Genomic DNA, 10,532 nt, shown 5'->3' with positions numbered 1-10,532 from the left:
TGTCGTGCGTTCGGTACTTGGATCGGTCAGATCATGAAGACGTACGACCACATCAACCGCGTTGTTCTAACGCTTCCGCTTTCGGTCTACGAGGGTACGTGGACACACTCTCCCCTCTCGTTGCTATGCATCACCATGATCTTGCGTGTTCGTAGGAATTTTTTTGAAATTACTACGTTCCCCAACACATCAACATAACCATAAGCAAATTAAACCAATCATAGCAATTCACCAATTATCGGTAGGACAACGAAAATCTACTCAGACATCATAGGATGGCAACACATCATTGGATAATAATATGAAGCATATAGCACCATGTTCAAGTAGAGGGTACAGCGGGTTGCGGGAGAGTGGACCGCTGTAGATAGATGGGGGAAGGTGATGAAGATGTTGGTGAAGATGGCGGAGGTGTTGGTGTAGATCGCGGTGATGATGATGGCCCCGGCGGTGTTCCGGCACCACCAGGAGAGAGGGGGAGAGAGCCCCCCTTCTTCTTCTTCTTCCTTGACCTTCTCTCTAGATGGGAGAAGGGTTTCCCCTCTGGCCCATGGCCTCCATGGCGAGAGCCCCTCCGAGATTGGATCTGTCTCTCTGTCTCTCTCTGTTTCTGCGTTCTGGATTCTGCCCTTTCACCGTTTCTTTTATAACCGGAGATCCGTAACTCCGATTGGATTGAAATTTGAACACAATTTTTATCCGGATATTAGCTTTCTTGCGGCGAAAGAAGGGCTCCAACCGCCTTACGGGGTGTCCACGAGGGTCAGGAGCGCGCCCCCTGCCTCGTGTCGGGCATCGTCTCGCGTTGATTCCACTTCCCAAAATTCACATTTGTTCCAAAAAAATCTCCGTCAGTTTTTATCCCGTTTGGACTCCGTTTGATATGGATTTTCTGCGAAACAAAAAACATGCAACAAACAGGAACTGACACTGGGCACTGGATCAATATGTTAGTCCCAAAAATAGTATAAAAAGTTGCCAAAAGTATGTAAAAGTTGTAGAATATTGGCATGGAACAATCAAAAATTATAGATATGACGGAGACGTATCACCGGACCTTGGGGCCGTGCCGAAGGTGACTCAAGCGCCTCCAGACGAGCTGCCTGCATCCTCGGCATGGACCTGGAGAAGCGCCGCGGACTCAGAGAGGCTCTTGGTCGTGGAGTCCATGGTCTTCATCCACGCCGGCATGCCCTTCAGTTGCTCGGCGATGTCGGCGAGCTTTGCGTTGGTCCCCGTGTTCTGTTGCTCCACTGACCCCATCGCCCCCGAGACCTGCTGCTCGACTGCCATAGGGCCACGCTTCTTTGGTGCCAGCTCCGATTCCTGATCGCCCAACCAGATCAGCAGTTCCTGCCGAGCGATTGGAATTACAGCGGTGGAAGAATCCCCCGCTTACCGCACTATGGACTGATGGATCGCGCGTCACCTCGATGGATCGAACGACCTTTGATACCAATTGTTATCTCTTTGCTTACAATCACGATTCAAAGGAAGGAGGAGGCTAGGGTTCAGATACACTAGAGGAACTAGGAAGGAGAATGGGGAATTCTGTTTCTGCTTCTTACATGACCCCTCTCTGTCTCCACTCACTTCCCTTTATCTTCAGCTGCTGTGGCACTCCTCTGTTTCTCTTCAGCCCTCCAGGCCCGGTCCAGCAGGCGAGAGCGACGAGAGGCGTTGGGCCTTCTCCTTGGGCTGGGTCGTTGCATAACATATTCATGTATGCATGGATTTGAGGGTTTAGATAGAAGAAGTGTGGATATCCGACTTGAGATATGAGGGTCCTTCGAACGCTGTCCAGGGTCGCGCCCAGGCGCTCCGCAGACGTTTAGGGGGGTGGATTTGCTAAGTTCGGCTATAGATGCTCTTATACTTGAAAGAGAAAGATCATAAAAGATCTTACCCTCATGGGCCACGGGCTAAAGAAAAAGCATATTGGAATTCTAAATCCTTGGATTCAACTTCATCTTTGAAGTCACCGACTTAGGGCATGTTCTGATCTCCTCCCAACTCCAGGAACTCCATGTTTCCAGCTTCTCGCCCCAGCTTCGCACTCCACGCAGTGAGGCAGCTCCGTTCGGACGCCAACGCTGGCTTCTCTGGTCGCCAGCCCATAATGGGCCGACTGAAAACAACTCAAGTCACCTACCATTTGCATGTCTAGTAGCTTCAACATGGCTGCCATGGGAGGACCTCGGTGAAGAAGAAAAGAGAGCTTACCTAGGGTTGATGCCGTCGGAGAGGTGGACTCGGAGGTTGAGGCGGGTTCCGTCGAGGTCAGCACCGACGTTGATGTCCTGTATGTAGTCGGTGGGGTTGTTGCGTCTGGTGCCGGCGGGGATGCAGCTTCGGGGTAGTTTTCTGGAAGGGAACCGGCGGGGATGGACCTGTAGATGCCGGATCTGGCGGTGGAGTGGAGCGCTGCTCGGAGAAGGAGTGAAGCCGGGCCCGACGGCGGGGCGGCGGCTGGAGGGTTAGGTCGAGGGAGAGACCACATGAGCTCGCTGAACTGATTCAAGGGACGGGTGACCGAATCGGCTCTATGGCTGTGGCTCTGAAACGTTTTCTTTAGCGGGGGTACTTTGGTTGTTAATACGGGCAATTTCTCTTTCCCGTTTTTCTGGAGTTGGGCTGAGCGGGCTTCGCATTTTTACACTGGACTCGGGCTGAGCTTCTCAAAGTTAATAGAAGCCGGAGGAGATCAGAACAGGCCTTAACCTCTACTCTCCTCATGTACATAATTTAACTCTTTTGTTGCGGGGATGTACATAATGTAACTGATGTAAATAGCTACTTTTTGTTCTTTTTCAAACATAAGAAGGAATGTTTTGCTACTGTCCTTGGTCCAAAAAATATTTAGATTTTTTTCAATTTTTTTAAGGCGGCAGAAATATTTTTTACTTGTATTCTTGTTTTTTATATTCGTATACAGATAGACCTAAACAAATTCGTAATACAGATAAACAAAAAAAATGCAATTTTTCCCTAAAAACAATTTTTTAGGGGACAAAAAAATGTAATTAGCACAGGCGATACTAACGAAGTAGATAGTTCAACTATATAGAAAAGAAAAAACCGAAGTGGATAGTTTTTTTAGGGGAACGTAGTAGTACTAGATAATTAGCAACCAGCCCAGGGTCTAATTACTAAATTAGAAAAAGCTCCCCGCACCCATCCTAAGAGTCACTGTGAAAATTACCAGATATCCCGATCCATCGCCTCCCCGGCCCACCCAATTGCTTCGATTTCTCTTCCCCTCGCCTCGCCTCGCCGCAGCGGCGGCTGTACGACATTCACCGAATCCTCCCCGACGAACACGTCCCCATGCCACACCACGCTGGAGGAGTTCATCTCTCGTAGCGGGAGGAGTTGGACTGGCGCGGAGTGGAGATCCATTCGGGCTTTGGATTGATCCCTTTCGTTGGTGACGAACCCTAACTTTATTCGGTCGTTCTGAGATTTATTCCGTGATGTTTTATTTTTGATGCGTATGGCCTAATCTTGGCCGCCCTTTCTGCAATGGAGGGATACTGGGCGCTCCAACCCATCTACAGTAGTTTGCCGCGGTCTTGCCTCTGCTGCGTGGTGTGGTACACTGGTACTGATAGCAATTTGTTTTCCGAATTCCGGGGCTCAACTGATTCCTCACGCCCCACCCAAATCATGCCCTCCCTTAACTTGAACTGATATATACTTTAGTGTTATAGCCATATACCAGATTAAGCTTGTAATTACTGTTTATCTGTTGCATATGTCGCATGTCTTGATGTCAGTATTTGTAGAATGCCGGCTATTTGTTTGGGTGCTTGTTTTTGCATCAACAATGTATGGCCATGCCCAGATTAAATTATTTATGCCTTCGTGCAAGCCATCTGGTGATTTGACACCGCCTTTGCCGGAACTGCTCACAATGCCATCTGAACATTTCTGGATCTGCCACTGGAGATAGGACCATTCTCTCTGAATGATACTTGGCTAAATAGTACGATTTGTTTCGTCTAGTTTCCATCAAATGAGAACTTCCCTTAAGATGGGGGAATGCAAACTTGTGATCCAAAAGTGTCTAAGCCTGTCCAGTTTGTAAGGAGCAAACATCATTCTTTGTATCTACATCAGCTACTGTTGATCTTGGCCTTTGAGCCACCTCAACATCTTATATGTGATTTATTTGTACCATTCCTAAACCTACCTGTGAAAGCTATTTGCATGATCATCAAATATATCGAATTGTCTGTACATGATCAGATCACATCATCACCAAACACCTGTGAATGCTATTTGCATGATCATCATATCCAATGGTCTGTACACGATCAGATTGCATTTTTCTGGTTATAGGGAGTCCCTACCTGATATTCCCGATGTTATTATAAAATAATTAATGAGTCGGAAAACCACAACCCTTAGTAAAAATCCCCTGCAATACACTTGTTCATTAGAAACATGTATGCAACTCCATGGAAAAGAAGGATGGCATAGGAACATTTTACCCTCATTGTCAAATAGAAACTCCATCTTTCATGTCTTGTATTGACCTGCCTAGGGCACTTGTGGTGTAGGTGCATTTTGAGATCCATGCTTGTAGTTTCTAGCAATTAAAATGAAATGTGCATAGTGTGAATAACAGTGATATTAGGTTCCACGCCTAACATTTATGTGTATTAAGAAGTTGTTAGCTGGCACTGGCTATTCTTGCAGAGTTTTACTAGACCATATCGAACTTGTCCTTGCTGTATGACATTGTTTGGTGTGCTTTACTTATAAGTGAACAGTCCTTTCATCTCTGTGTACTCTCTAGGACATGCTTTTGCTGCTTTCTTTTTACTAGATATACCATGTACCGAGTTTCTGAGATTACCTGGTTCCATATTTATTTATGTTCTCAGTTTGGATGATTTGTTCAAACTTTAGGCTTTATTGCTTTTGCCCCAATTGTTTACATCTTCTTTGTAATTTAATATTTATGCAACATTGCATATTGCAGCTGTTAGATAAGTTCAAACATGCCCATGCTTCCTCACTAATAAAAGTAACGGAAATAAATAAAACATCCATGACCTAAATGCTCAAACCACTTGAAATTTGCTTTTCATTTTTTCACACTATATATCCTAAAATTAGCTTCTACGTGAGATATGGCAGTATCACTTTATTTTGAAGGTGATGAGCAATTTGAGCAGAAGGATTTAAAATAAACCCAGAAGATTATAAAGTAGCCATCTTTCTGTATACAGTATAGCTCATGGTAAAAAAAGTGCAACTTCATTTGTTGTTGTCATGAAGTCATGATTGTTATAGCAAACTAGTACTGATCAGTATTACGTGATTCGATAGAAATAGATTGATAAATATAATTTTTCTTGTTATTAGTAACTGAATATATATGTACTTTTTGTGCCACTATTCTAGATCCCTTTTCCTGTTTTGGGAAGCTATGGCAAGAACTCCAAGACATCACAACTTATCAAGCCGGCGACTTCGGTCATCTCCTCCTGATGCACCTTCCCACTACCAGAAAGCAACAAGGGCAGCCAAGGAAAATAAATTGAAATTAACCTCGGAGAAAAAGGATTGGAAACATGCCACTTGCCCAATATGCTTGGAGCGTCCACATGATGCTGTCCTCCTGCTGTGTTCTTCACACACCAAAGGTTGTCGACCATACATGTGTGGAACCAACTATCACCAGTCTAATTGTCTCGAACAGTTTAAAAATGCTTATGTGAAGGAGAAACCGGCAAGTGAAGTATCAGTTGCAGTGGCAGCAGCTAGCAAGAAGCCAAAGGATGTGGAGCTCGCTTGCCCTATCTGCCGTGGGGAAGTGAAAGGCTGGACAGTGGTTGAACCAGCCCGGCAATTTCTCAATCGCAAGAAGAGAACTTGCATTCATGAAGACTGCTCCTTCATTGGATCATATAAGAAACTCTGCAAGCATGTGAAGGCCAGACATCCTTCATCAAAACCTCGTGAAGTTGACCCGGCACGTTTGGCTGAATGGAAGGAGCTTGAAAGTGCAAAGGAGAGGCAGGATGCAATCAGCATAGTCACAGGCTTGAATCCAGGATCTATGATTATTGGGGACTATCTTATTGACCCCAATAGTGGCAGCAGCGATTCTTTCATGGATAACTCTGATTGGAGTGATGACTCTGACTCTTACACGTTTCCTGATGGTGGTGATATAATGTTTTCTGGAGGTCCTGACATCCGATCATTACGAAGAGTCGTTCGCAGAGCTTACAGGACAAGTGAGGCAAGACCAAGGCAAAATGTCCAGCGTCGCGCTCTAACCATCTCCAGAAGCAGTGGAAGGCGTCGATGGCCGCAGGTTGGTTCTGCTCTGTCAGCTCGGATGCCGAGGGGGAGACAAGCAAGATCCACGAATGACAGCTGAGAAATGGAAGCAGACATCAGCACCTTACCATGAGAGCTTGTCTGGCGGAACCACTATTCATGAATCCTTTAGCATGCTTCTTTCTGGTCTGGTCATAGAGTGTGGGGTTTAAAAGTTTTTTTTTTCTTGTTGGGCCACTTCTTTTTCTCTGATGAATACGCTGCTAGACCTGTGAATGACGTTTCTTTTATTTCCTTTTATCAAAGTAGAATAGAAGCAGCGTATGTTAGGCAAAAGATTGCTTTAGCCATTGGTGTTATTGTCCTAGAAAAGCACAACCCAACTCTTGGTCATTTCTGTTCAAAGTTAGTCAAGACCATTTTGTTATATGTTTCCGAATTTCTTTTGACATATTGCTCGACTTGTATTTGAGGTTCCTGTCGGGTGTTGTCCGATCTCAGTGTGCTGAGTTGCGGTTCCCTCGATCCAACTTGTTAGGAGTTGGTCGCAACTTGCAAGCTAGTTTTCCCAGTAATGAATATGTTCCAATTTGTCATCAGGTAAGAGCATCTCCAATAGGCGTGCTATCTTAGCCGCGTGTTGGAAAAAACTGTTTTTTTTGCGCGCGGAGCTGAAACGGGCGCTTCAGCAGCCGCGCAATAATCACGCGCGCGGTATAATGGGATCAGCGCGCGGAGAAAAATAGCATCATGCCCTGCTTATTTCGCGCGTCAGCTCCCGCGCGCTGGACATTCGCGCGCGAGCAACCAACTGCCGCCAACCTCTCCGGCCGATCAACGCGCGGAGAAAAAGGCATCATGCGCTGCTTATTTCGTGTGTCAACTCCCGCGCGCGAGCGACCAACTGCCGCCAACCTCTCCGGTCGCCCCGCGCCCCGGCGGCGAAATTCAATCGATGGAAGGCCGCACCGACATCCCCCCAACCCCTTTCTACACCCGCGACCCCTCCGCCGCCGCCGCTGCTGCAAACCCTAGCGCGGGGTTGAGCTTTAGCTTCGCCGCCGGTGCCCCTCCTCCAAGCACCGGTCTCGCGCGTGGTCTTTTCATGGCGCCACGGACGACCTCGCAGGGTGGCGTCGCACCGCAGCCCGCCATGAAGCCACGGGCCCCCATCTCCAAGCGACCGAATGCGGCGGTGGCGATAGCGTCCCGGAAGAAGAACAAAGCGGCGGACGGCTCTTCTAGGCGGACGAAGAAGAAACTTGCAAGTCGTCCGGCCGCGCCTCCGCCGACCGAAGCGTCAGAGAGCTCGCAATTTGTTGCGCCGGCGGCCGATGCGCACAAGGCGTTTGATGAAATGCCCACAAGGCATGGGAGCCATGGGAGGCTTCGGAGGCCTGGGAGCCATGGGTGACTTCGGAGCTATCATGGGCGGCATGAAAGGCATGGGAGCATCTACGGGAGGGATGGGTGGCTTTGGAGCTACCATGGGAGGCATGAGTTTTGGGTCTCTCATGAGAGGAATGGGAGCACCTCCGGGTGACATGGGTGGATGCATGACTTTCGGTGTGCCTCACATATCTTCCCATGATGCCGTTGGAGATCTTGCGAACACCATCCGAGCTCCCGATGACAATGATGCGCTTGAAAATGGAGAAGAGGAGGAAGATGATGTGGCATGAATGTTGATGTGCCATTTGTTTGTGTGAACTTTTATTTGTCATGAACTTGGTTGGGTGGTTTTGAACTATGCCATGCAATTGAACGATGCTATGTTGCTTCAACTCTTATTTTGCACACTTGTTTAAGGAGCTGTTGGGGAAACCACCAGCTCCGCCAAATCCAAGGATCCGAGGAGCACCTGTTTCCCGCTCTATAAATCTGAACTGCAGCTCTGGCTGCTCCGGGAGCAGAGTCACGAAGCGGGAGGGAATCCGAACAGGCCCTAAATGTTTGAAAGATCATCATATTGTCAAATGGATATATGTTGATCATATTTGCCAAGCGCCTGTTGCTCGCTTTAGCGCGTCTGCTGGAGCTACCGCGCCGCGCCATATTTTGCAGCGCCTGCTGGAGCAAGCGCCCGGCTGCGCGCAAAAAAAAGGCTATTTTGATGATGTAAAATAAATTTTTCATGCCGCGCGGTTGTGCGACTATTGGAGATGCTCTAAGTAGATTGCAAGGAGGCAATGAACATGGTTTATATCTGAAAGATGAGTTTACTTAGCTATCTGTGTTCAGTTTACACCCCTGAAAGGGTGGCGATGTACATGATTCTCGACAGTACATGAATGACAGAGTTGGAGCAGGGATATAGGAGCTGGATGGTTCATCATATATACACACAGGTGACAGGGATTGAGATGGTGGCCCTTCTCTAAGATATACCAATGGTCTTCCCCAGCAGCCACATGACTAGCGAGAACTCGAGCATGAAGAGCGCGTGGAGCCACGTCCGGTCGACCACGAAGCCGAACACCGTGATGCCCGCGCGGTTGTTCTCCAGGTAGGTCACTGAAAACGCCATGATCAGCTACAGTGCTTTGCAATGGCGAAATCAAACCGCAAACGGTACGATGCATGCTTACCTAGCGCCTGCCTCTTCTGGTATGAGATGTGGGTGGCGTGGAAGGACGTGAACTTGGAGGAGGTGTCGAGGCTGTCCTCGCTCGGGGACATCTCGTCGTCGTCCGACTGGTCCGAGTCCGGGGATGGGGGCACCTGCTGCTGCTGCTGCTGCTGCAGGCACGACCTGCTGGGCGTCCTGGGGTTCTCCTGGTCACGCTCCACGGTGTTCATGGTGGCGTCGGCGTGCCACGCCGCGGCGATGCTGGTGATGGCCTGCGTCTTGTGCGTGATCTTTGCGGCGCTGTGCAGGCAGATGAGCAGGCCAGCGACGAGGCTCAGGGAGCAGAGCTGAAGAAAAACCCAGACGTTAATTATACAACATGTCGAATGAACAGACGATCGAGCATGCACAGCAGCGCCGGCCGGGAGAAGGTTACCGCGAGCTCGCCGGCTGTGGCGATGTTGACCTGCGCGTGGGGCCTCGTGGCGCCGAGGAGCGCGGTGAACTGGCTGGCCGTCACGAGGAGGAGGCAGTACATTATGAACTTGCGGTACCGGTGGCTGATCCGCCGGAGCTGGTCACGGATGCGGCGGTGCTGCCCCAGCACGGCGGCCACGTCGGCGCACTGGCCGAAGTCCCGCGCGAAGCCCGTCATGCGCAGGATCTGCAGGTAGCATATGATCCGGAACAGCACGCACGCCATGAAGAACATGGCCGTGCGGTACATCCACGACGCCATCTCCATCGCGCACGCGGCGGCGGACCACCACGCCGGGAAGGGCCGGTGCGCGCAGTACCAGAACACCTTGTAGGCGGCGTCGGCGAGGAAGCAGGGCAGGACGAAGCAGGCGAGGAGGTGGAAGGACCCGGCGAGCTGCACGGTGTAGCCCGCGCGCACGTCCTGGGAGTCGTGGCGGAGGCGGTCCAGGTAGAGCAGCCGGCGCAGGCCGCGTCGGCGGATGAGCGAGGTGAGCGTGAGGTAGGCGAGCGCCGCGGAGAGCGTGAGCGAGAGCTGCACCTGCGTGTCGTAGGCGCGGCGCGGCATGGCGACGCGCGCGGCCACGGGCACGGCCACCGCGAGGACGGCGAAGACAAGCCACGAGGCCGCGGCGCTGGAGCCGTCCGAGTGGTCGACGCACATCCACCGGAGGCAGGTGCGGAAGCTGCGGAGCTCGTCGCGCGCGTGCGACATGCAGCGCTGGTACGAGCCCCTCCGCCGCAGCAGCAGCGGCGCCGACGCGGGCGAGGGCTCCTCGCCCGCCGTCGGCGACGGCGGCGCGTCGCCGGCCATCCCTGCGCCTTTCCCGGCCTCGTGCTCCAACGTTCTCTCGGCCCCTTGTCTTGTCGATCGTATCCTTTGCGCGCGGCTTCCGTTTTACCGGCCGTCCTGGTGTTTAGGAGGGGTAAAAATAATGCTGTAGTGTTGAGCTAGCAAGAACTTTCCTTGCTCTCCGTGGAGAGATGGAAATGCTACAGAGAAACGGAGAGACATGTATATATCCTGTTGCTGGCTGTGGCCTATATGTCAAATTGGGAAATGCTTGTGGGTGTGGATCTGCATTCTGTGATGAATGATACGCCTTTTGCCGAAAATAAAATAAAATTCACATTCTCCTATATATAATCTCCGGCGTAATTCCTTATAAAAAGGAAGGAAAAACAAAAA

The 10,532-nt window shown here is 50.1% G+C and overlaps 2 protein-coding genes and 1 long non-coding RNA gene across 4 annotated transcripts; 1 reads left to right on the top strand and 2 right to left on the bottom strand.

Annotated features, from left to right (window-relative positions):
• Positions 1–235: 235 nt before the first annotated feature.
• On the bottom strand, positions 236–2,823 carry LOC141041704 (uncharacterized). The gene is made up of 2 exons (XR_012202885.1): positions 2,224–2,823; positions 236–2,148 (listed from the first exon to the last, which is right to left on the bottom strand). It is a non-coding gene; the product is annotated as an uncharacterized lncRNA (long non-coding RNA).
• Positions 2,824–3,163: 340 nt separating this feature from the next.
• On the top strand, positions 3,164–6,724 carry LOC109743849 (uncharacterized). Of its 2 annotated transcripts, none has more exons than XM_020302932.3 (2): positions 3,164–3,427; positions 5,413–6,724. In XM_020302932.3, the coding sequence occupies exon 2, from the start codon at positions 5,438–5,440 to the stop codon at positions 6,395–6,397; it is 960 nt and encodes a 319-aa protein (XP_020158521.1). In that variant the 5' UTR covers positions 3,164–3,427; positions 5,413–5,437; the 3' UTR covers positions 6,398–6,724. The 2 variants fall into 2 exon arrangements, with proteins under 2 accessions (XP_020158521.1, XP_020158528.1); XM_020302939.4 differs by having other exon boundaries at positions 3,181–3,423.
• A 1,772-nt stretch (positions 6,725–8,496) lies between these two features.
• Positions 8,497–10,329, bottom strand: LOC109744008 (uncharacterized). Its single transcript, XM_020303106.3, has 3 exons — positions 9,303–10,329; positions 8,886–9,213; positions 8,497–8,811 (listed from the first exon to the last, which is right to left on the bottom strand). Exons 1-3 carry the CDS (start codon positions 10,155–10,157, stop codon positions 8,675–8,677), a joined length of 1,320 nt encoding a protein of 439 aa, XP_020158695.1. The 5' UTR covers positions 10,158–10,329; the 3' UTR covers positions 8,497–8,674.
• Positions 10,330–10,532: the final 203 nt, after the last annotated feature.

Source organism: Aegilops tauschii, chromosome 2 (genome assembly GCF_002575655.3).
Source record: "Aegilops tauschii subsp. strangulata cultivar AL8/78 chromosome 2, Aet v6.0, whole genome shotgun sequence".
NCBI lineage: Eukaryota > Viridiplantae > Streptophyta > Magnoliopsida > Poales > Poaceae > Aegilops > Aegilops tauschii.
The sequence above is the reverse complement of the archived record's forward strand: the minus strand, read 5'-3'. Positions and strand labels throughout refer to the sequence as shown.

Excerpts from the sequence above, each read along its gene's own strand:
- LOC109743849 (XM_020302932.3), top strand. The coding sequence starts at position 5,438 with ATGGCAAGAACTCCAAGACATCACAACTTATCAAGCCGGCGACTTCGG.
- LOC109744008 (XM_020303106.3), bottom strand. The coding sequence starts at position 10,157 with ATGGCCGGCGACGCGCCGCCGTCGCCGACGGCGGGCGAGGAGCCCTCG. Across the intron at positions 9,214-9,302 it reads CCACAGCCGGCGAGCTCGCG|CTCTGCTCCCTGAGCCTCGT; the intron begins GTAACCTTCTCC and ends GTTTTTCTTCAG. Across the intron at positions 8,812-8,885 it reads CCAGAAGAGGCAGGCGCTAG|TGACCTACCTGGAGAACAAC; the intron begins GTAAGCATGCAT and ends TGGCGTTTTCAG.